At 45.9% G+C, this 25881-nt stretch overlaps 1 protein-coding gene across 1 annotated transcript in view; it reads left to right on the top strand.

The window, feature by feature from the left end:
* NRP2 (neuropilin 2) overlaps positions 1-25398 on the top strand; it is a 254183-nt gene extending 228785 nt beyond the window's left edge. Inside the window, exons 15-16 of the mRNA XM_048484452.1 lie at positions 16037-16105; positions 23488-25398. Of these exons, the coding sequence (XP_048340409.1) occupies positions 16037-16105; positions 23488-23792 (374 nt within the window). The 3' untranslated portion in view covers positions 23793-25398. The remainder of the gene's footprint in view (positions 1-16036; positions 16106-23487) is intronic.
* The last annotated feature ends 483 nt before the right edge of the window (positions 25399-25881 follow it).

Raw genomic sequence — 25881 nt, 5'->3', positions numbered from 1 at the left:
GTGGCGCCTGGGGACAAGGGGTACCCCTTGTCCCATGGCTGATACGCCACTGGCAATACTAAGTAGGGCTGCCCATCTAACCTGGGGAAAATCCCTGGGCAATTGAGGTTGGGGGAGGGGTAGCTTGGGTAGAGTGTCATCAAGTCTACCCACCAAAGCAGGAGATCAGTTGTAATTCTGGGAGATCACCTGGGGTGGGGGGGGGGGAAGCACAGGATTTGTCCACTGATTAAATAATCAAGATTTGTCCCCTGATTAAAACCTGGGGTCTAAACTTGCTTTTTTCAAATGGATGCATTTCTGACCTCTAATGCACATCTAGAAAATAAACGGCTTTGTAATCAGCAGTGGACATATTTTGAAGGGTAATAATGGAGTACAAAGGTTCTCCTTTCTCCCCCTGCCTTCTAATGCAGGAAGTTTTCTGACAGTCCCCCTCCCCAACCCACCCAGGAGACTCCTCTTAGCCGGCAACCAGCGTCCACTGCTTTTCTGGTGAAACGCTGGTGCCAAATGCTCCCTTAATCCATTCCTTTGCTAATGCAAAATAGTCTTGGCTTGAGGCTCTGCTGTAAATCATTGTCCTTCACACCATTAATCTCCAGAACACCCGAGTATATGTTATTAAAGTAATTGTATAGATTTGAAAGGCTCTCATGGTAGACTTCCCAGAACGGCCGGGCAGCTTCTGTATTTCTTTTTTTGTTTAAATGTTCGAAGATGTGCGACTGCACTTTGTTTCTTTTAAAAAAAATGCATATCAGCTCTTTTCACAGATGGCTGTTCAAGGGCATTGCCGTTGGCCTCCCTTTTCAGCTGTTTATACATTACATTGGCCACAGAAAAGGTTTAACTCTTGCCCCTTCCGCACATGCAGAATAGTGCACTTTCAATCCACTTTCACAATGGTTTGAAAGTGGATTTTGCTATTCCGCACAGCTGCAAAGTGCACTGAAAGTGGATTGAAAGTGCATTATTCTGCATGTGCGGAAGTGGCCACAGTGGAGGGAGGCTGATTGCAGAGGTGTTGAGTGAGCGCCATTAAACCAGATGTGGGATCCAGCAGGTTCTCACCAGTTCCCGAGAGTGGGTTACTAATTATTTGTGTGTGCCGAGAGGGGGGTTACTAATTGGCTCTGCTTTTCCGTTAGAAATTCAGTTCGGTCCAAAAATCATAAAGTCCTGTTGTTTCCTATGTGGCTGGTTAGCGAAGGTAGAAAACGAGATAATTCTCCCTGTTGGGCTGTTTTAAAAACATGTTTTAGAAATATGGTAAAGTTCCTTGTTTAAGGAAAGTATCCTTCTTTTGATTTCTAGAAACAAAATTAAGTATTTGAAAGTATAAAGTATTTGACAGGCAGTCAATTCGAGGAGAAGTAGTTGTTTCTGTTGGCAATAGATGATAGGACTTGCTATAATGAGTTTAAATTATGGACAGAAAGATACCAGCTGGAAATTAGGAACTTTTTTTTTTACAGTAAGAGTTTTTTACGGTAACAGAGAAATTATGAATGCCCCGCCCCCGGAATGCCCGGCCACGCCCCCGTCGTGCCCCACCCAGCCCCATTGGTGCTATGCCACTGTTTGAATCCCACCACCATGGGAACCTGTTACTAAAATTTTTTGATCCCACCACTGCTTTAAACCATAGGCCTTGGTGTCTGGTTGCTTTTTTGCAGACTCTGGCTTTGGACCTCAGACTTCAATGATCCCTGAAGTCAAGGGTCCCCAACATTTTTGACCCTACAGGCACATTTGAAATTCTGTCAGGGCATGGTGGGTACAGCAACAGAAGGGTTACCACAAAAAGGGCTGCTGCAGGAGGCATAGCCAGCCACAAAAATATTGCCACAGCTTCGCTTCAGTAACACAGTGCAGATCCTTGTGTTGAGGTGGCAGCTGTTGCCGAAGCGGTATTTTGAAAAATCTTGACAAGCCAATCAAATATCCAATACTCAGTCAGAAGCTTTGCTGATCAGAAGCCGTACCTGGTCCAGCCTACTTCCTAAAAACACTTTGCGGGCACCGGAAAAGATGGCATTGTATTGTAGACCCAGTGGTGGGATCCAAAAATTTTAGTAACAGGTTCCCATGGTGGTGGGATTCAAACTGTGGCGTAGCGCCAATGGGGCTGGGCGGGGCACGATGGGGGCGTGGCCGGGCATTCCTGGGCGGGGCTGTGGCAAGGACGCAGCCGCTGCGCTGGTCCTCGGGCAGGAAACGAATGCACGCAGGCGCAGACTGCCATGCACGCCGGTGCACCTCCTGCTAGACTGCTTCAAGTTCTGCGTGCTACTGCTGAGAGGAGGGGCATAACTAAGGCAAAAATCACGTGGCAAAATCACCAATTAGTAACCCCCTCTCGGCACGCACAAATAATTAGCAACCTACTCTCGGGAACCTGTGAGAACCTGCTGGATCCCACCTCTGTGTAGACCCCTGCCTTAGGTGCTGGGTGCCAGGCTAATCAGTTGACTTCTGGAATAGATAGTCACACCAGCCCATGGTGGCAAGGGGAAAAGAAGAAGAGTAGAAGTGTTTGGATTTATACCCTCCCTTTGTAAGGAGACTCAAAGGGGCTTACAAACTCCTTTCCCTTCCTCTCCCCACTACAGACATCTTGTGAGGTAGGTAGGGCTGAGGGAGTTCAGAGAGAACTTTGACTAGCCCAAGGTCACCCAGCAGGAATGTATGAGTACGGAAACACCTGGTTCACCAGATAAGGCTCACTGCTCACGTAAACAAGTTGGGAATCAAACCCAGTTCTCCAGATTAGTTTTTAACCACGCCGGGTCTGTGTCAGCACACTATACACTGTACAAAGCATACTGTAGTTCGTTACAGGCCTTCTGCAAGCCTTTCGGTTAGCAAATGAATTGGCAGGCCTCCCCATTGCCAGTGGACGGGGCAGTAGGAAGAAAATGGGAACAATTCGGCATCAGGCCAATGTGCAACATCGCATCCAGTGTGACATCGAAAGTGACATCACCATGATGCTCTATGGTTCACCCCAGACTCTATGGAGAGTGAATCCTAGAGCATCGCCCTAATGTGCTGATGTCAGTTCCAGCGCGATGCCAGAAGCAACAACACGTGCCAACCATGCCAGTGATGCAGTTCACAAAGCAGGTATTTATACCTCACCTGTCCCTTTTGGTTCAAGGTGGCTTATAATTGCAGGATGAAAAACGTGTCAAATAATGGCCTTACAAAGCTGTCTAATAGCTAGCTAGATGATGATCTTGCTGCCCAAGGTAGGCAGTCTCTGCTTTAATTGGGAGAATTAGCTGCAAAGACAGAGCGAGAGAGGGGAGCTGGGCTTGATAAACTGTATATATACCAAGATAATCCTGGGCGGGAAACTCTCAAACGAGCACGCAGTTGTATAATTGAAATATGGTTTTCTTATTAAGGATTAAAAATAGCAGGACAAGAAGTATATTTTCAGCGATGACCATATGGACACAAAGCATACAAGAGCTGACTAAGAGAACAGGGAGCAAGTTGGATAGTGTTTCAGGGATGGGTGATAGTTATCAGGCTTGAAGGTCTAGGAAAAGTAGAGCCGAAGAGTAAAACAACCTGTACTTCCTGGTTATAAGAAGAGAGCCCACCTGCAAGGGGGTGTGTGTGTGAGTGCGTGCGTGCGCAGATCCAGAACACATACATTGTGTATGGCCAAAAGACCAATATTTATACTCTCAAATGGGTCCTTTGGCAGTAAGAGTTTAGCTGGCAGGAAAGCCAGGGATAAAGAATGGAGTGTTTTTCTGGAGTTCCAGCAATAAGATAGAAGAGGCTTGATGAGTCATTAGAACCCAAGAGAATGTCTGGACTGTTCTCTTGAATACCGATTGATTGCTGGGATGGGTACAGACAGCATAATTAATGGTCTGCTTGGAGTACTGATTAATTTGCTTTAGGATGACACAATGGAGATTAGCCAGCCCCATTGTCCAGCCAGGCTCCCTAAGGGCCAGGGGAAAAGTTCAGCTGCCAGCCGCCTTCCTGCCCAGGCTTGGCACACAAGATAGATCCCAAAATTATCTGAGAGGCATTGATTTTGGGAAGGATCAGTGTCTTTGGTCCCCGTGCCCTTATGACATCCCTGAGCAAGAATAGGAGTCTGGCTGCCTACAGTGTCCCCTGACCTTCTCAAGGAGCCTGTTCCTCACAGTGGAAGCTCTGGTTGATACCAGGGAGCTCCCCTGAAGTGAGGGAATATGGTTGGCAACCTGAGCACCAAAGTTGGTACTTTGGAATATATTGGAGGAGATGATCATTCAGATACATGGTTCCTGGGCAAAGCAAGGCTTTAACTATCATAACCGGTACCTTGGATTAAACTTGGAAACAATCTGGCCATCAGTGCAGCTGCTTTGAAATAGGCAAAATGCATTCCTGTTTACTAGTCCCAGGCAAAAGTTGGTCTGCCCTGTTGCGAAGCAGTTGGAGTTTCCCGATAGTCTCCAAGGGCAGCCCAGGGCAGAACATGTTATGGTAGTCCGACACCTGAGTTACAAAAGAATGGATTACTGCCAGGATCCAATTCCAGGATTTTTGAGCACTTTGGCTGTTTCAAATAATGGTACATTTTCCCTTCAGTTGTTTCCGACCCTGGGGTACCACTGCGAGCAGTGATTTCAGAGGCAAGCTGTTTTTGTGGGGTAGTTTGCCATTGCTTTTCCTGGCTATTCTTTACCCACTAGCGATGAGCTAGGTACTCATTTACCGACCAAGAAATGGATGGATGGCTGAGTTGACCATAAGCCAGCTGACAGGATATCTGACCCACAGGGGGCTCGAACTCCTGACCATTTCAAATACACTTCCTTATGGAGCCATGAGCCGAACACGATCTCAAGGCAAAATCCAAACACCTGAAATGTGAACTTACTGGTGCTTTTGGGGGGGCCTTGTGATGTTTCTGCACTAAAACAAAACTTTGAACTAAATGCAGATCTGAGGGAGCTGTGCCATCATTTCCACAACCCACTTTTCATAGTGGTGGACCCAGAAATTGGGCCTTAATTGGGTTCCTCCAATACTTTCCCTGACCCTCATGGCCCAGGCTTGCCCAATCTCATCGGATCTCAGAAGCTAAGCAGGGTTGGGAACCATCAAGGAAGTTGTGGGTCATGACATAGAGGCAGGCAATGGCAAACCACCTCTGAGCACCTCTTGCCTTGAAAACCCCATAAGGCGTTGCCATAAGTCAGTTGCAATTTAACTGCACTTTCTACCACCACTAATACTTGGCAGTCTAGACTTATGGTATCTGAACCTAAGGGAGAAGAACACCTTTTTTCTCTTTTTTGTCTTCTATATGTGTCTCTCTCCAAGCATCCTATAGACACCTGAAGGATTGTTGTCACCAAACATGAGGTGCTTTGTCAAGACTTAGGAGGTCCTGGCAAAAGATTTATACAATCTTAAGAGAAACCAGAGTGTGGGACTTAGCAGGTTCTGGACCTCAGGATTGTTTGGGAAGGCTCTCCTTGTCCATCTGAAATGCAAGTCTCTGGTTGACCTTTGTACTGCTGCATCGCATACCTCAAAACCCATTTATGGTAATATGTGTAATATTTGCACAAGTTTTGGGAAAGATCAAACATTATTCTATTCTAGAACAAGGATGGCAGAGTGGTGGACTCCATCCAACCTGTGGTTTTTTTGGCTTCCATTCTGCATCAGACTGTGGCCATCTTTCTAGTCTAAACGCAGATGTACTTCGTTGAAATCTTCCTTTGAGATAGTCAGAGGGGATCATTCTGTTTGCTGTAATCTTTGGTGGTCACATGCCTGATTTAAGCCTAAACTAAGGCCCCTTCTGCACACGCAAAATAATGTGTTTTCAAACCACTTTCACAACTGTTTGCAAGTGGATTTTGCTATTCCGCACAGCTTCAAAGAGCACTGAAAGCAGTTTGAAAGTGCATTATTCTGCATGTGCAGAATGAGCCTAAGGCGGGGGGGGGGGGGAAGTTACCCCATCTTTTCCCCCTCTTGACAACACTTTTGCATTTATAAATTATCCTTTTAGGTAGCAGTAATCTGAAATACGTTAAAAAGCTGGCCACCAGCCAATTACATTGTTATCATTTCTTGCGTTTCACCTGTGATCGTTTGGAATTCAGAGCCCTTTTTGAAAACGAAATTGATTAGCCATGTTTTTGTTCAGTGTTTGTTTCCTGACCTTTTCTAATATTCTTTTATGTTTAAAAAGTATCAACTGAACCTTAAGAGAATTAATTGGTCAAAATATGTGAGTCATTTAAGTGACATCTCGTTACCAGTACTCAGAAGTTTGATTTGAAATGTTTGCAAAACAATGGCCAAATATATGGAGGGGGGCAGAAATCAGATTTTTATTATTATCTATTATTTAAATTATTTTGATATGATAAAGGGAGCTATGTCTCTCGAATGCTCCAAAATCTTGTTGGTCTCTTACGTGATACCAGTCTTGAATTTAAGCCTTAATTATTTAACGTTTCTTAAACCAGTGGTGTCCTTAAAGTAATTCTAACCAACTATTTGAGGGGGAGGAGATCAGTGACTAATACAAATAATAAAATTATCTCTTGGAAGGGAAAAAAATGAATCATAACAAATTGTCTTTCCAAATTTCTGGTCTGCTCCCTTGAATACAAATGCAAAGTACTTGATGGGCAGTTTACTAGGCTGAACCCTAAATCTCTAAAAATTAGATATTTGGGATACAAACCTATAAAATGTATGATCCAGTTACAAAACCAACAAATTGCATCCTCTAGGATTCCCCCAATCTTCCCCTGAACCCTGTGGGTAGATTAAACACACACACACACACACACACACACACACACACACACACACACACACAGAGAGAGAGAGAGAGAGAGAGAGAGAGAGAGGCCCAAGATTATCCAACCTGCTTCAAGACTGAGGTCTTTCCCTGCTTACTTCTGATTTACTTGGCAGTCGATCCACAAACACTGGAATTAGTTTGGACATGGATCTTCTGCAGGTCTCCCCTCCCTGTGCATTTTCACAGTTGTGGAGTCAATTTTTCCCCCGCATATGCCTTGAATGGCCAGGATTTCGGGGGGGGGGGGGCTGTTGTCATTAATAATGCCATCAGTGGCTCCACTGCACCCCTCCCCTTTTTATATTTTATGCATGTTCTTCTTGATGTATCAATATCCTGGCTACCTTTTCTTAAAAGGCATTAAAATATCAATATTTTGAGATATTGTTATGATAGGTTAAGCAGATTCTCTGAATTCCCACCTTTCATTTTTTTTTTAAAAAAATAAGCTTCTATCTTCTCCCCTCACAGGCATATCTCTGTGAGGGAAGGGGCTAAGCACGCAGCAGTTCGAAAACACTAAGCACGCAGCAATTCGAAAATAAGCTATTTGCTAGTTTAAAGGAGGGGACAATAGGTAGGGAAATACCTGGGAATTTGGGGGGGGGGGTAAAATCTGGGGAGGGTGGAGTTTGGGGAGGAGAGGGTCTTAAGCAGGGTATAATGCCATACAGTCCACCCTACAAAGCAGCCATTGTTTTCAGAGCAGCTGATCCTGGTCACCTGCAGACAGAGGCGCAGCTCCAAGGGGACAGGAGGTGCGTGACGAACCAGGTGCGCGCCCCTGAGGGGGGCGTGGTAACGGTGTTCTGGGGGCGTGGTGGGGGTGTGGCAGGACGGGGGCGGAGAACACACCAGTCATTTTTACCCCTTGCTATGCGTCTGCCTGCAGATCAAATATAATGGCGAGAGATCTCCAGGTGACTCTAACAATAGATAGACCTTGAATTTTGGTGGGAACCATTCACATGACTGTGGAAGAAACCCACACGTCACAGCAAGTGGGCAGCAACGGAAAAATCAAAAAGTTTGGCTTGTTTGGAAAGCCTTGGCCTCGTAATAGCAGAACCACCCCCTTGGCCTCAAAACAGATCCCTGCTAAATGCGATTACAGCTTCACTGCAGAACTGAACTGGGAAACGAAATGGGATTGTGGAGGATGAAGTGCCAGCAATATTAGCAAAGGGAATAGAGAAAATTGCAAAATGGAGTAAATAGCTTTTTAAATATATAAATGTTCCCTTTAATCAAATCCTCCCCAGTGTACATTTCTTCTTTTGAGGCTTTGGAGAGTGGATCCCCCCCCCCCCCCGAAAATGCTGATCATTCTGGTATGCGTATATTGCTCCCTGCCACTTTACCCAACAAGAATGAAAAATGAAGTCCTGGTTTCCCAGCCTGCTGCCATGATCCGTGAAACAGCATGCGCCCTTACGCTTGTGAAGCCTCCTTTTCTCACATCAAAGAGGTGATCCCAACCGGTGGCTTTTGGAGAAAAAGGGTGAAGAGATGGGGGGACTAACTAGCAAGGCACCTAACTTGGGGGGGGGGGGGGGAATGCCTTCGTCCATGGTGCCCAGCATCCTCAAATTATCCTTGCTTGATTTACGTTTTGGTTAAAACCAGAAGTTTGAGAATCAAGCAGTGTGAGATGGCTCTCCCCTGTTCAGGCCACACAGATATATTTAGGGTAGAAATGAAGAGTGGGATATAAGAAGACAAAGATACCATGAATCCAAAAAGGAAATTCCATCCCAGTTCACTAGCAAATGTTTTCTCTTGCTAGTAGGAAAAACACCAAGAGAGCATGAAGAACTGTCCCATAGAAAGGGGGATTTCACTATTCCAGAGGTTCCAGACATGTAATTGGCCAAGAATTTAGAAGCTGGACTTTTAAAGTCCACTTATACCAGTGATGGTGAACCTATGGCATGGGTGCCAGAGGTGGCACTCAGAGCCCTCTCTGTGGGCACGCACAAACATAGTTGCCCCCCCACACACACACACATACATCTAGGCTGGCCTGGGCCGCTGGGCTCGATTATTAGCATTAAACCTAAGACCTAGTTTTGGGAAAGCAGTGTAGGTAACCCTGTCAAGCACTGTTAAACCCCACTGATTTTCATGTGAAGAACTGAAGCATGATCTTTTACCTGGGAGTAAGCTCGGTTGCTGGCAATGGGGCTTGCTTCTGAGTAAACCCTCCTAGGGTTGTGATTCACCCTTTGGAAGAGTTGCACAGTTGCTTCAAAGCAAAGCCACCGACTACCACCAAGCTTACTCCTGAGTAATGGAGCCAACCGTTTTCCTAAACTAAAACCTCAGTATTCAGGTTAAATTGCCGTGTTGGCACTTTGCGATAAATAAGTGGGTTTTGGGTTGCAATTTGGGCACTCGGTCTCAAAAAGGTTCGCCATCACTGACTTATACCAAACTGTGGGGTAGATGGAACCAGTAGAAGTGCTGTATCGATCCACTGCTGCTACAATAAATTGGGAAGTTATAGGTAGACACACACTCACAAACCTGGATCCATGAAATTATCCTGTAGTCAGGACCGGTTCAACCCAGACTGAGAAGGTTCATGTGAAATCAAACTTGGAAATAATCCTGCTCAAGTTGAACACGTTTAAGCCCTGTTGCTATATTAAATGACGCATGAAGCACATAGTGTTTCTCTCACGTTCAAAGTGTTTTAACATTGACTGCATCATGTGCCTTCTGCTAATGCTCTCCTCTTGGATCTTCTGGGCTTAGGAGGATGAACATCACCTTCTGTTTCTTGATTTACAAGGGGCATGTCAGACGTCCTCTCTGGCACTGCTCTCAACTCTCAGTAACACTGTGCACATGTGATCCCGAGAGGCCCTCTGGCACCCCCTCAGCTCTTTAAGATGGAAGATGTTTCCATCTGGATCTGCGGGTCCTGAAGTGGACTCAGAAATCTGAACTAACTTTTAAAAACCATCACTTCCTGCAAATGTTGCGTAGTTTGGGATTTTATTTTATTTGTTGGGTTGGTCTGCACAACAATCCCTGCCCTTCTTTCAGTTCTGATTCCAATCGGGGATAAGCTGGACAGAATTGCTTCCCAGAAGCGGTCCTTTGTATTCTGTAACTTTGCCTGGAGGGAACTTCTGAGGTTTGCTTTACTAAGAAGTAATCGGAAGCATGTGCTCCGGGCAGTGGATTCCAAAGGGGGCACCATTAGCCTGCCTTCAGTTTTTACCTCAGTGTTTCATATTTTTGTTAAAAAGAAAACTCCAAAGGGTTTTGGACCAGCAAAATGTAATAGAAAAATTTGCCATTGGGTACGTGAGGAAAGTTGGCAAGGCATATTCCTGCTTGAGGTGTCCCCCTGCCTCAGTCATCGTTTCTGTCAAGGCAGTAGCCACGTTTGATTTCTCCGTGGATTCTTTTTTTCCTTACAGCAGTAATGTAATGTAGGAGCCCAGCTACGAGGTATGTTGTATAGATGCTGATCTCCCAGAAGATAAGAGTTTCCACTGCTCCTTAACAATATACTAATCCCTGTTGTTTCAGAGGCCTTTTTCCAAAATCTTATTCCTATAAGCAATAGTGTGATCTAGTGCCCTCAGGGAAACATCTATAAGGTCTGCATGAAAATTTCATTAAAGGGACCATAAGCTGAGTCAGATATTGGTCCTTCTGTAGTACTACTACAGTGATGGCGAACCTTTTCAAGACCAAGTGCCCAAATTGCAACCCAAAACCCACTTATTTATCACAAAGTGCCAACACGGCAATTTACTGAGGTTTTCGTTGGCTCTGAGGCGTGCATTACTCAGGAGTGAGCTTGGTGGTAATCAGTGGCTTTGCTTTGAAGCAACTGTGCAACTCTTCCAACGGGTGAATCACGACCCTAGGAGGGTTTACTCAGAAGCAAACCCCATTGCCAGCAACTAAGCTTACTCCCAGGTAAAGGATTGCACTTTAGTTCTTCACATGAAAATCAGTGGAGTTTAACAGCACTTAACAGGGTTACCTACACTGCTTCCCCAAGATCTTAGTTTTAATGCTAATAATCAAGCCCAGCGGCCCGGCCCAGCCTAGATGTGTGGGGGGCACTCTGTTTGTGTGTGCCCACAGAGAGGGTTCTGAGTGCCACCTCTAGCACCCGTGCCATAGGTTCACCACCACTGTACTACTATCACATTTATATCCTACCCTTCTTCTGTCATTGGGAATCTGGATAGATCACCCATAGAAGCATTGACCATGCCCAAATCTGCCAAACCCAAGGAAGGTAACTGCATTATAAGCTCTCCAGGTGGGCTTGCCAGCTGCCCACTCATGACAGGAAAACTTCCACCCATGCTGTGCACCCCCCTCTCGCATTTACTCATGGAGCGGTGAAGGAAAAAATGGAGGAAATAATATGGTGACATCACATCCTGGTGAATACCCAAAAGTGTCATCACAGCATTGAGTGATGCTCTGGGAATTCCCCAATCACTATGGTCTCTATTGTAGAGTTTGGGGTTATTTGTGGAGCATAGTTCAGCATGGTGACATCACTTCCAAGTCTTCATCAGAATGCGATGTTGCTGCATTGCATGCCATTTCTGCTCCCCATGTCTCACTTCCAAAAGGGTAGGGTTTTGCAGGCCTGGCAACCCTACCCCAAACCATACCCTTGCTCCTGCTAGCCAATATTATCTAGACTGACAGCAGCTCTGCGAGGTTTTGGCCTAAGAAAGTCTTTCCCAGGCCAGCTACTTCAGATTCTTTTGACTAGAGATATCTGGAGCCTTCTTCATGTAAACAAGTACTGATCTATTGTCCATTTCTTCACTCAGTTCCTTCCTTCTACAAGAATGTAAACTTTGCAAAATCAAAACACACCATGTTCTATCTGGGTCAGAGAAGCTTTCTTGAGTGAACTCTTGGCTTGATTCAGTCCTAACACAGAAACATGGTTTGTTTTAACCGTGGTTCATTGGTGAAACCAGAATTCAGTTCACACACCGACACTCAAGACCTGGACAAACGATGGATTCATTTCTTTCCTTATGTGGCATTGGAGAGTCTCACCGGAGAACCAACTTTTGTTTGAGTTCAGACATCATGCAAAACTATAGTTAAATGGAATTATGGTTAATAAGTTATTTCTGGTCCTGGTTTGGTGGAACCCTACTGTAGCATACTAGCCTGCTTTCACACAATCGGCTTGGTGTGGTGGTTAAAGTGTCAAACGAAGATCTAGAAGACCCAGGTCTGAACCCCACTGCGCCTGGCAGCTTGCTGAGTTACCTTGGGCCCGTCACACAATCTCAGCTGAACCTACTTCACAAAGCTATTGTGAGAATAAAACAGAGCAGAGGAGAATAATGGGTCAAGAAAGCAAGTTATAATCAAAGTGAACGAATAAATGAATGAATCACACTAATCATAGTTAATGTAATTAAATCCAGGGTTTTGAATGATGTCACAGTTGGGCCATTGTTTGGCCACAAGACGATGAAGTCATGATAGGTGTTTTGAGGACTCTCGCCACTGAATAGTAGAACCCTGCTCCAACAGCAAGTGCTGCACCAACATTTGGCGAAAGTTCTGATGTTGGTGTCAGGAAAGGAGTTTGACGTGACTCTGAAGGCCCTTTCACACAAGTTGGTGCAGAAGTTCTCTGGTTCTTAAGATGAGGCTGTGAGATTTTCGTAGATCTACCCAGCTGATAGATGTTTCCCATTTAGAGGCTCTTACATATTTCTGCACAGCAATTCGAATCTTGTTTCCCTCCCCTTCTTGTGGCAAGTACACATGTAGTTTTAATAACTGCCTATAATTTCTGAGAGTTGTGTCACCCCATTGCTTGTGAGGCAATTGTTTGTGTTCTGCTTGTCAGGCACATGTTCACGTTTCACTTCATTGGCCTTACAAATTGTCAGCTGGGTTGTTTTGTTTTGTTTTCATTTCAACTGTGTGAGATGCTGAGCGGCAGAATGCGTTTTTTTAAATAGCTTAGAACAATCTGAATGAATTTGAACAAACTCCACTTCTGGGCACATGACTTGAAGTCATTTAGGCCAAATACTCGGCAATTACATGCTGTTGCTTCTCTCTGGAAAGCTTTTGTGGTTAGCAGCCTTACACAATTGGCATCTTAGGTCCTGTTCCCTCAGCGCTATTCCTCATTTAGTGGCTTCACCATCAAGTGACAACTAGCATGTGTAATAACCATTACAGGTCAGACACCGTGAAGTGTGGCTCCTCTAACTTCAGATGCAGCACGTTACCACAGAGATAGGGTTGTCAGGCAGTTCCTGACAGCCGGCCGGAGGGTTGTAGGCAGGGAAATGTGGTCCTCTGCACTGCTATGTTACATCTGGAAGAAACGTGGAAGTGATTTATGGTAGCTCCAGATAAACCACAGAGTTTCTGGCAATTCCTAGAGCTGTCCTGCATCACTTCTGGGTTTTCTCTGGAAGTGATGTAGCAGTGTAGAGGATTCTTGGAGCAGCAGCAGCAGGCAGCGGGAGCTGAGGGCACGGCATTCCCCCACCCCACTGGAGAAACTGTAACCCTAGAGAGGGTAGAACTCCCTCTCATAGACCAGGGCCCTTTCCCCACTCACCGTTTGCTGCGCGCTACTCTTGCCAAGTAGGCCAGCGGGGTCCATAGCACTCCCCCCCACTACAGGAAGCGGCGACAAGCGCCAGCCACCCGGCCTTTGCAGCTCTTGCGCCCCCCCCTCCAGTGCCGCGTCATTCCTGGCGTGCAGCTCCTCCAGAGCGAGCGCCTTTTGAAGTAAAGTGGCAGGGAAGCCGGGAGCGCACCAGAAATGATGCGCACTGGGAGTAGCGCGCAGTAAGGGTGGTGAGTGGGGAAAGGGCCAAAGATGGGAGCGGGGTCTGATTTTGACACTAAGAAGAGCATGCAGATGAGCAGTGCAGAGACCTTCCCCATGTCCACAGGTGTCAAACTCGCAGCCCTCCAGATGTTATGGACTACAGTTCCCATCATCCACTGCCAGCATGATGCTGGCAGGGGATGATGGGAATTGTAGTCCATAACATCTGGAGGGCCGCGAGTTTGACACTTATGCCCTAGCCCAGTGGTGGTGAACCTTTGGCACTCCAGATGTTATGGACTACAATTCCCATCAGCCCCTGCCAGCATGGCCAATTGGCAGCATGGCAGGGGCTGATGGGGGTCAGCATGGCGGGGCTACGATGAAATATGATCCGCAACATCTGGAAGTCTGGGAAGTGCTCTATCATTTCTCTCCTCCGACTGCTTTCCTCAGCAAAACTGCTGTTCAAGAAGGGATGACCACTGGGCAAAAATGCCTGGGAGAACCAAAAGCTCAGTTCAGCACTTACATGCCCCATTTGCTTCTAAAATTAGTCCTCCTCCTTCATCAGTCCAATGAAACCATCACCCTCCATGCCATCTACTTTGCTCCCAGTTGCTGTCCACCAAGCCCCAGATGATCCAAACAGAGTTATACCCTTCTAAACTCATTGACCCCAGTAGACTCACAAAGGTGCAACTCCGCTTAGCATCGCACTACCGGTAATGTTAAGATGTGTCTCAACTGAACTCCCGCCTCTTTTGGAAATTTGAGACGTTGGCGGCAAGGGGGAATAAAAAGTGCATCTTATTATTGCTAAAAATATACAGTACAATGAAAATATGCTAAAATCTGTATGTTTTTCTTAAATTATCACCTTCCTAACTAGAAATGAAAGTTCTTCTCTAGGTGAGGTATAATGAAATATATACTGTGGAAGTTTAGCTTTCTTGATGTTATCTGGACTTTTTCATCTTTTTCAAAGAACCAAAAGGAAAAAAAAAAATCTCCACTAATGAAAGGGTTTGGATTATAGAGATGATTTACATAAACGCTCTTGTATGGAATGCTTCCATCTCGCTAGCCTCTTTTAGCTTTTCCATTAATACAGGTAATGATGATACACAGCAAATTACCTTGAGTTTATTTGAATCCCAAGTTGAAAGAGGGTCATTTGGTCTTTGTGTCCACTGAGACGCATGTCAGATGATAACATGCAGAGTGTGCTAAATGGATGCCGTGTTAATGGTGACTAATGACGGGCGCTGTTGAAAGTTGTGAGGATAATACCTGTGATCACGCTACTAATGAATTATAGCCATTACAGAGACGCTACTGGCAATGTTTCAGTGGCTACGGAATTACGTGGTTTCTTCCCTCCCTCCTCCCTGCCACCCCGTCTCCTCACATTTCCCTAAAAGCTGGCCATTTGGTCGAAATTTAATAAGAGCTACTATGGAGAATGCCATCTATTTAAGACAGCCAAACTCAAGGTAGAGCCTGGAATTTTCCCAGAATTAGAGTGTATCTCCATGCTACCAAGATCGTTTTCTCTGGAGAGAATGGCAGTTTTTGAGGGCTGAGTCTATGGTCGTTTCCCCACTTGCCATCATCTGCGCGCTACTCTCGCCAAGTAGCGCGGGGTCCCACGGCACTCATAAGAACATAAGAACATAAGAACAAGCCAGCTGGATCAGACCAAAGTCCATCTAGTCCAGCTCTCTGCTACTCGCAGTGGCCCACCAGGTGCCATTGGGAGCTCGCATGCAGGATGTGAACTCAATGGCCTTCTGCGGCTGTTGCTCCCGATCACCTGGTAACTCCCGATCACACTCCCCACTACAGGGGCGGCAACAACGCAGCCACCCCGATGCTGCCGCTCTCGCACCCCCTCAGCGTGCGTCATTCCTGGCCTCCTCAAAACGGCACCTTTTGATGACCCCGCCCCGGCGTTTAGAAACTGCCAGCGAGGTCATGGGGAAGCCCAGAATGGCGCCAGAAATGGCCGCTTGCGCCCCAAGAGAGTAGCTTAGCAGCAAAGGGTGGTCGATGGTAAGTGGGGAAACGATCTTCGTTATACCATGGAGTCTAGGAGAAAGAGAAGTTGTCGATGACATCACTCCCTGCATTCACCAAATGTTGCCTTTCCTACACAGCACCCTCAAACCCCCCAGGAATTTCCCAGGCTGGAGTTGGCAACCCTACATCCACTGTATGTTCACAAATATTCATGGAAGTTACCCATGGTTATATAGAGTCTTCAAATGGGCCCATGTTGCTTCTTGGAGCTGACAGATCTTACGGAAATTATCAGTTGTTGCCGGTTTGTAAAACAAGATTTATACAATAACAAAAATCATTTATTTTTCCAGTGGATTTCCCAAGGTTAGAGGATGGCCTTTCAATGCATGGGGAAGATTTTGGAGAAGATGCTAGTGATGGTGAGTATGAATTTGTGGCTCACATAACACATGGTGGACTCAAAGATGTGGTATCATCTAGTTTGACCCTTAGAGATATGGTAAATTGTCATATGTTCTAATGGACATTCCCCTTTAAATCCTTTTCTCCACAAGTTAAAGTGAACAAACATACAATCTATGTACGGTATACCTTTGGTTACGTAGAGTAATTCTCACGTTACAGTAAATGCATTTACAGCTGAACATCTGATATAAACCCTACATTTACCGCCCAACCCAGTAGTTGGCTTCTGCTGGACCTTTGGCCCAGGGACACCCCTGGCTGCAGGTCTGTAACTTACACCAAGAAAACGTATGGTGTGAGCAGAGGTGCAGCTACAGAAAATGGTGCCCAGGGCAAGCACTCCAGTGGCCAGGTCTACCATTACTCTGGCGGGCTGCTCTACCTGCCATTAAGACGGATTGGTCTACCCATTGTTTCTTAATGGCAGGTAGACCAGCCTTCCGAACGCCGTTGGCTTCGTGCTTTGCAAAGGGATGGCCTGGGTGCCCCTAAGCAACTAGCACCAGCTTGGCTTCCCCACTCTGAATCTACCAGTGGGCAAACGTTTCTTTTTCTTTTGCAGTAATCCCCCCACTGCTTGCTGAATCACCCGGATCTCCAGGGGCACCTCCTCTACGCTGTGTTTAGCCTCTGGAGAGCTCTCCCCCTGTCATCTGCATTGGCCTGCCCTCAATGTGCTGTTCCCCAGTTTCTTTCTTTAAGTGAGCTCATGTTGGCTCTTTCTTACAAATGTATGTATGCTTTCATACATACATGCGTTCACTGTAACATGTAAACAAGGCTGGTAATGCAGTCCAACTCAACTACTGGCTGTGATCTTAATTCAGAAAGGAATTCACGGGCTAAACAGATCTGGAATGAATAATTAGGAAATAATACTGACCACAAAGCATTAAAGCAGTGGTAGGATTCAAATAATTTAACAACCGGTTCCGGTGGTGGGATTCAAATAATTTAACAACTGGTTGTTTACAAGCACCGTTTTAACAACCGGTTCTGCCGAAGTGGTGCGAACCGGCTGAATCCCACCACTGCATTAAAGATCAGTTAAATCAAATTACGTATAAATATTTTTATTTTATTCAATTTGGTATACCACCCCATCCCCATATGCAGTCCGATTATCCATAACATGGGAGAGGCTTTTCTTGAAACTCTGCGTCTCCGAAGCTGCCTCCCACTGGAAGCAAGCACAGCATACACAGAGCATGCAATATTCACGTCTACGGCCATTTCAGTTCAGAACTGCATTACCAGGATGGCTGGGGAGAGTTAGCTCATTTCATAAAAGGTCACATCTAATTATCTAGGAGGATAATAGAACAGATTCAAACAGAAATTTTCCTAAATTATGAGGGTACATTTTAAGTTTATTAAAAATAAGTAATTAAACCTTTATTTAATCAATATGTGAAATGCAACCTTAAAAAAGGGAAGAAAGAAAAGTATTACATATTACATAATGTCCCCAAGTTTAACCAAATTTTACAAAGCTTCCAACTTTTCTTACTAAGTACACAAAAATAGTATGATAGTCCTCAGACCCTTGGCGGTTTATCTGGTTTCTGCCTCCAAGGTAAAAAAAAAAAAGTCCATCTAAAAGAGAGAGAGGGAGAGAGAATATGTTTCTTATTTAAATCTTATAACCATCTTATCATACCATATATACCCTAAAATAAAACTATTATTTTTAAAATTTCTGTTCAATATACAGTGGAACCTCGGTTTTCATTATCTTCGGTTTTCATTGGTTTCGGTTTTCATCGATTTTTTTCAGTGAAAAATTTGTCTCGGTTTTCATCGATTTGCCTCAGTTTTCATCAATTTGCAGTAAGGTGCCAGGGTTTGTGGAGAAAAATCACCCGGACAAAGCTGTTGCAGGCCGTGTCTGCAACTTGTTTAATGACAATGTCTTGCCCCATTTCAGACAAATCTTAAAGAGGCGTCAGAAACAAACCTCTTTGGACAGCTTTCTGGTGCGACATTGGTCCACTGGCTCTGAAGCTGGTCCTAGTGTTATTGTTTGTTACTGTTTTCAGCATTAAACACTATGTTTATTCACCAAAAATGTGGTTTTGGTATGTTTTTTGGAGTGCCTAGAACAGATTAATTGGATTTACATTGATTCCTATGGAAAAGTTTGCCTCAGTTTTCATCGGTTTCGGTTTTCATCTATTCTTTTCGGATGGATTACCAATGAAAACCGAGGTTCCACTGTATTCAATCCATAACTCCCATTCCATATTAAAATTCAAAATATATCTCGTCAATTTTGCCTCTTTTGCTAGATGCATAACTTACAATTGCCACACATAAATTGTGGGTATCTCCTCTAATTTTCATTTCTTGGCCCACATGATTCTCGCAGAAACAGAATAAGATCTAAACAGTTCCCCAACTTCTTTTTCTAAGGATCTATCCAGAATGCCAAGCAGATAGGCCTCCGGGTTAAATGTAATCTTCAAGATTTTGGAGCTTTCTTCATGGATTCCTTTCCAAAAATGTTTTGAGGGAGTGAGGAGTGGCATGCAAGGGAGGGGGAGGGGGCCCAGCATCTGGACATGGTGCATCCACCTTAGTAGAGGGGGGAGGGGAGGGAGGGGGCGAGTGGTATGCAAGGCAGGGGGTGGAGGGCCCTGGCATCTGGACTTAGCCCACCCACCCTAGCGGAGGGAGGGAGGGAGGAGAAGGGGAGGGAGGGATGGCATGCAAGGGAGGGGAGGGGAGGGGGTAAAAAGTCTCTTTGCAGCATTTTCCACATAAATTACAATTATTGTTACTCATCTTTGAGATCCTTGATGGTATTAGATAATGTATTAGGTAATGCATTTTATATACATTTCCTCTTATATAGTAACTGTTTGTGAATTTCACACTTTCCCCCCAAACATATTGCCAATCCTCTAACTGGATGTTATGACCTACATTTCTTGCTGAAGTTATCATGAATTCTTTAATAAACTCACTCTCAGTTTCTAAGGTCAAACATCCTTTGTACATTCTACCAATCAAATTTTCATTACTTTTCATCAGTTGAGTTATCAACGATGCAGGCTGTTCTTTTCTTTTTTGCAAATTCAGATTATTCTTTGTCTTTGGCATATCTGTCTCTTAATTGAGCACACAGCCACGCTCTTTTATTCTACATTTTAAAATATTTGAGCTGTTCTTTGTGTTGTCTCAAAACAGCAAACTGTTTTCATTTATGGAGTGGCCACTAGCCAATTAAAAAAACCTGTTGGCTCAATTCACACTCAGGGTTGGATGCAGCTAAGCTTGTTCACAGAGGCCCCTTCTGCACACCAAATGTATGATGGGTTGCAGTTGTGATGAAGGAACCCGTTTTCCCGTTTTTGCATTCACATGCATCTGTGCCGACAGCGAATGGAACCCACAGAAACAATCTGGGTTGCTGTAGTGCCTTCACATGGAGATGCATCTTCCTTTTTTAAATCACTTCCCACACACGTGTAATGCACAAATGAACCCCCACAGCCATGCTGATGTCCCACGATATGATCATCTGAGATGTAAGGCACAAAAATGTTTAAAAAGGAAACTAGAGGCAAATAAAGCACCTCCTGCCCAGTGGTGGGATCCAAAAATTTTAGTAACAGGTTCCCATGGTGGTGGGATTCAAACAGTGGCGTAGCGCCAATGGGGCGGGGCACGACAGAGACATGGCCCGGAATTCCGGGGGTGGGGCATTGCTGGGCGGGGCTGTGGCAAGGACGCAGCCGCTGCGCCGGTCCTTGGGCGGGAAACGAATGCACGCCGGTGCAGGCTGCCACACACACCAGTGCACCTCCTGCTAGACTGCTTCAAGTTCTGCGCGCTACTGCTGAGAGGAGGGGCGTATCTAAGGCAACTATCACGTGGCAAAATCACCAATTAGTAACCCCCTCTCGGCACACACAAATAATTAGTAACCTACTCTCGGGAACCTGTGAGAACCTGCTGGATCCCACCTCTGCTCCTGCCCGGACTTTTGCTGCAACCTAGGATTTTTGAAAAGACTTGCTTGTTAAGTGATTTTTAGAAACACAGTTTGGGGGGGAAATAACATGGAGCAGACTTGGGGGTGGGGTCTGTGCGAAGTCCCTCCCCAAAACGTTTTGTTTAGCTCCCTACATCCGTATTTATTGGCCTGTGCAGAAGGGGCCTCAGTCCTCATCAATTCCTGTTGGGTTTTCCACTGCAGTACCCATTCCGCGTGGTTCTTGCCTGTGCAGGTCCTGCGATCTCCAGTGCAGCGTTTTTAGTGGTCAAAGCCAGGGTAGTCCTTCCTTTCCTCCCTCCCTTTTCCACCGATGGAAAAGCTGGCCAGGTCTACCTCTCAGTTTCTCACCCGACGATCAAGTCTGTTCTGTGCTGGAAATTCACTTTTTTAAAAAAAAAATGAAAGCTTTTTATTTCATTTGCCATTTAATGCTGCTGGTTTAATTATGACTTCCACTTTTATTCCCGTTGGCTTCGATGGGAAGCACATTTCCACTCCAGCTGTACCATTTTTGTTTCCCGTTCAATGGGTGATGAAGTTTTCGGAGAATATACCCCTCATATGGGGGTTTTGCCGTCCAGCTTTCAGACAGAGAGGGCGAAGGGTCCCGGTTTTGCTTTGTTCTCTCGACAGAGCAAGCAACGGAAATGTTTGGAACTAGAAGCCAAGGAGACAGGTAGCATGTCAGGAAGGAAACCAATAATATGAAATAATAAGGATAACTTAAAGCGAGAGTATTTATTTCTGTAACCAGGCATGCTAGGATGGGGCAGAGATTCTCCTTCCAGAATCACCACCCCTCCTTTCTCCCTACTTGGGGAATGCAGCTACTGAGGCTTTTCTTTCAAACAGAAGCCCAGCCCAGCCATTGGGAGTGGGGATTTCCAAGCGTTTGTTCTGCTGCTGCTACGCTTTCTTTTTCTCCTACTTGGATCCAGGGGGATAATGGCATGGACGAAAAATGCTTTGTTTGTTTAGCAGGGCAGATTCACTATAGGCCTCCCTAAATCTGTGCAGCTGCAACTATGAACTTCAACTGATAGATTGGCAAAAAGCAATCAGATTTCGTCTGGTGAGCCCAATCGCTCCTTTATGGGCCATTGGAACATCTGTGTCTCAATAACAGCTGCGTCAATTGGCCAGGATGGCTTCAGGCAAGCTTTGACTTCGTAATGGTGTGGTTAACTAACGTCTGTACAGCACTATCGCTGTGATGTAAATACTGAGTTGGTTCTGACTGTTGGGGAGCGTGTTATTCGGCCCTTGTGACCTCTCGGGCAGACTCAACAGCGAAGATAGAGAGAAAATCCATATCTGTTCCATGGATGGAGGAACACCCCACCCTCTTCTTTGGATCATGACAGATGCATTTCTCTGGACTATTTCCACGTGTAGCTGGCTTATACCTGGCTCGCGTGCAGGTCAAGCTCATTTGACAAATTTAGCATGGTATGAAAACTGACTGATGTTGTAAGGGAGACGTTACTATATAATAGAGCACCGTGTTACTGAATTCATAAGCTCTTTGGATTTTTTCTCCTTGTACTGAGGAAGTACCATGCTTCAGATGTAAGAGATCTGAAAGAATAAAAACATAAAGACACATCTGTTGACTTGTGAATTGAGAGACAAGTTGGGTGTGTACAGTTGGGCGACTAGCAGATATTCGATATTTCCTTGATGGGGAGGGTCTCTCTCAGAGGTGGGATCCAGCAGGTTCTCACAGGTTCCCGAGAGTAGGTGACTAATTATTTGTATGTGCCGAGAGGGGGTTACTAATTGGTGATTTGGCCACGTGATTTTTGCCTTAGTTACACCTCTCAGCAGTAGCGCGCAGAACTTGAAGAAGTCTAGCAGGAGGTGCACCGGCGTGCGTGGCAGCCTCTCTTGTATTTCTTGAGCACAAAAGCAAAGTGATAAGATAGCACTGGAGTTCCTCACTGGCTACTGTGGACTTTCTTGCTTGGATATCTATTTGCTTCATTTATACCCCATCTTTCTGCCCAGTTGGGACCCAGAGCAGCTGACGTAATTCTGTCTCCTCAGTTTCTCTTCACAGCAGTTCTGTGAGGTAGTTTAGGCCATGGGAATATACTTGGCCTGAGGTCAACTAGCCAGCTTCCAATGCAGAATGGGGATTCAATCCCGGGTCTCCCGGGTCCTGGTCTGATACTCTAAACACTTCATCAGAGGTCCCAAACCTTTTGGAGCCTGTGGGTGCCTTTGGAATTCTGGCACAGAGCAGCAGGTGGAGTCACAAAATGGCTGCCGCAAGAGGTGGAGCCAACTGTAGAATGTCCTAGATCAAGGTTATACATAAGCTCTAATAGTACGTCTTCGACATGTCAGACACAGGCTCTGGTTAACAGGGTGCCTTCTAATCTGTACAACCATATTGGGGTCCCCTGCACTGCACCATGCTGTCTGTAAAGATTAGAGAGCTGGAATCCAGGAAATCTGATTTCAAGTCCTACAATTGGATTAAGTTATAGTGGACCTGTTGCTGTTTCTCAAGCTCTGTAGAATGACTGGAGTTTTTTTTTCTCCAGCACATCTCCTGGGCCTTGAACCACTGTGTGACAAACAGAAACGTGGAGTGGGGGTGTGGGGGTCCTTTAGAACAGAAGAACATAAGAACATAAGAACAAGCCAGCTGGATCAGACCAAAGTCCATCTAGTCCAGCTCTCTGCTACTCGCAGTGGCCCACCAGGTGCCTTTGGGAGCTCACATGCAGGATGTGAAAGCAATGGCCTTTACCCCAGCATTGCAGATGCCACGATGTGGAACACCTGCCAACTTTCTATTTCATGCCCAAACATTGAAAACATTGGAGGCCTACTGGCCAACACAGTTGGCCCCCCTTGTTGTGAATGCAAGCCCCAGTAAAGACAGCATTGTACTCCCCAGCATTGTACTCCCCCAACTAAGAGTAAAATATAAATAATAAATTGTAGACACTATAATCAGCTTTACACATTTTTGTTACCTTCAATATTATGTCCTCTGAAGGATCGCGTCATGAAAGGTCCCAAATAATCACCAGGAGGGCATGCTGCAGTGACTCGGGCTGGGGTGCATCAGCTGTGGGAACTGATTCCTCCACAGAGCTATATATGCATTACCATTCCTGGTCACGTGGTCATGGCTACAGGACAACTGTGAACGTTCCAGGCCACACCTGTGGCACTTCCACATGGGCCCACCCCATGACACAACACGGCCCAAGGTGTTCCCACGAGGGGTGCCTCTTGCGTGGGTTGGCTTTAAGTTGGCACATGAGGGAGAAGGGCTCCCCACCCCCACCCCGTTAATGCCTTGCTTCTCTTCCATTGCAGATTACTTAGACCTGGACAAGAACGGCTCGCTATTTCCCTCCAACTCACCGCTGACCCCCAAGGTGGACAAGGAGAAGAGCTGGCTGTACACTCTGGACCCGATCCTGGTGACCATCATTGCCATGAGCTCGCTGGGCGTTCTGCTGGGGGCCATCTGTGCCGGCTTGCTGCTGTACTGTACTTGCTCCTACACGGGCCTCTCCTCCCGGAGCTCGACGACTTTGGAGAATTACAACTTTGAGCTTTATGACGGCATCAAGCACAAGGTCAAAATGAACCACCAAAAATGCTGCTCGGAGGCATGACTGATTGCGCCGGAATCGCATTTGACATTTCATTCCGGCATGAGTGGCTGGCGAAGATTACTTTTTATATGGGAACTGAACGCCATAATCTTACACGAGCCGGTGCTGGAATACTGAAGTGGGGAGGGGGTCAACAACAGCCCTGTTGGAGGCGGGGGAGGAACTGAGAAGGAGGCAGGCATAAACCTCCACAAAAGAGGATTACAAATCTGCAAAGACTGCTGGCTTGTTGCTTGAACGAGGACTGGGCCGGGCCGAGCGAAGGAGCCGCGTCCCTGTCGTTTCCACATCTTTTATGAGTGACTTAGATCCTCAGCTGTCGGAATGGTTGGTTTGCATTTAGGGAAGTGAGAAAATGTTGATCGTTATTTCCCGCTTCCTTTTCTCAAATGGAATGGCTGAGAACTCTCCCCCCCCCCCACATTTTGGTGGCCATTCTGTGAAGTTATACAGAATTAAACACACAGAAAAGTCCCCTCCCCAATCTGGTTTGTCACAGTTCAGAAAAGACCCCTTGATTTTTATAGATTTGCTCTTTGGTGTAGGTAGTACAAACCCAGAAAGCTGTGGCTTCCAGGCACCCCTGAACGAAAGCCTGTTGATGCCTTTTTTCCCCGGATCAGGAGGAGAGAAGAATTAGGCCGGAGGGTCAATGGGAGCAGCCGCTGCTTTCTTCCCAGATTACAAAGCGAAAGCGAGAGGTGAGCCCGAGGTGCCGGAAAAAATCCCCAGCAACACCTCCTCGAAAGAAGGAGAAGAGCCTTAAAACGATTTGCGAATAAGAGCCATTTATTAAATCCAGATCTTGGATTGAAACAGCAGAGGCCTTCTTCTTCCTAAGGGCCCTTTTTGTCTTTTACTTTTCCGTTCTGTCCTTTTAAAAAAAAAAGCTGTTCTTTTATTATAAGAAAACCACCGCAAACAAAAGACACAATGGTAAGGTGCCCAAGAACTCAGGAGATGGCTTTTTTTGTATGTTTGGAGAGGAAGACACAGGCGGCTGCTATCTTTGGGGGTGGGGGGGGGCTGCAGCCACTCTGATGACAGGGTGGGAGCGGGGGGGGGGGAAGCGTAGTGTTATCTAGCCCACTGCCGCGTGGGCACTGTACCTCTGTCCTCTGACAGGTGTGGTTTAGTTTCTTCATTTTATTAGCACTAAGGGCTCCATCCTGCAAATACCGGCTGTGAAGCACACCCTCTGAACAAGTGGCGCGTGGACCGTAGTTGAACTGTCCTGCTGCTCACTGTCCGGCAGAGACAAGAGGTTTTTTTTTGCGGAGTTAGACCCTCGGCTGAGAAACGACCACTGCTGCGCTGGGGGCCCTGGCGATGTCGCCGGGTTTAGCGTTCAGTGGATGTTCACGCGTGGACGATGAATTACAGGGTCCCGACCAATCTGCTGTCGACCTCCTTGACCTTTTCGAGCAACGCCACTTGCTGCTCCGTCGTTTGCCGAGCAGATCGTTTGTTTTCGAAGGGTTCGGTATGCTTTTCTTGTGTGTGTTTTTTTTAATCAAGTGCCTTAGAAATCTATTTTCCCCCCTCGACGTAGAGATGTGTGACATATCAAAAATAAAAAAGTGAGGCGTTCGCCCTTTCCCCCGTCCCCTCTTCCTTTCCATCATTTTCTTCTTTGCTGAATCTCTACTGAGTAGAGCACTGTCCTTTCATGTGGCCAGGTATGTTTTGAACGCTGTCACGTGTGTGGGTGTGCCATGCTGGAGGCGCGTTGCGGACCAGTGGAGGAAAAGTTTACAGCTGCCATGCTTCAATTTCTAGTGCCTTCTAGCTCAATTCTTGGCACTAATTTTCAAGCCACTTTCTCAGCTTCAGTAATGTCTGAAAAAGGTTGCCAGAACGAGCGGGTAGAATCGTCAGCAGAACTCCAGAAATGTTGGGTAGGTTGACACCTTGCCGCCTTGGTCTACTCCTTTCTATCAGTATTATATTGTGGGGCAATGAAATCCAGTGTGGTGGTATTGTACTACCACAGCTGTTCAGTAAGCTGCCTCTCGTAAGCACATATGCAGTGATTCATCAAGGTCTGGGTAGTTTCGCACATTACATTGTTTTACAGGCGGTGGTGGGA

This window comes from Sphaerodactylus townsendi, linkage group LG02 (genome assembly GCF_021028975.2).
Source record: "Sphaerodactylus townsendi isolate TG3544 linkage group LG02, MPM_Stown_v2.3, whole genome shotgun sequence".
Taxonomy (NCBI): Eukaryota; Metazoa; Chordata; class Lepidosauria; order Squamata; family Sphaerodactylidae; genus Sphaerodactylus; species Sphaerodactylus townsendi.
Note: the sequence above shows the minus strand (reverse complement) of the source record. Positions and strands in the feature narration are given on the sequence as shown.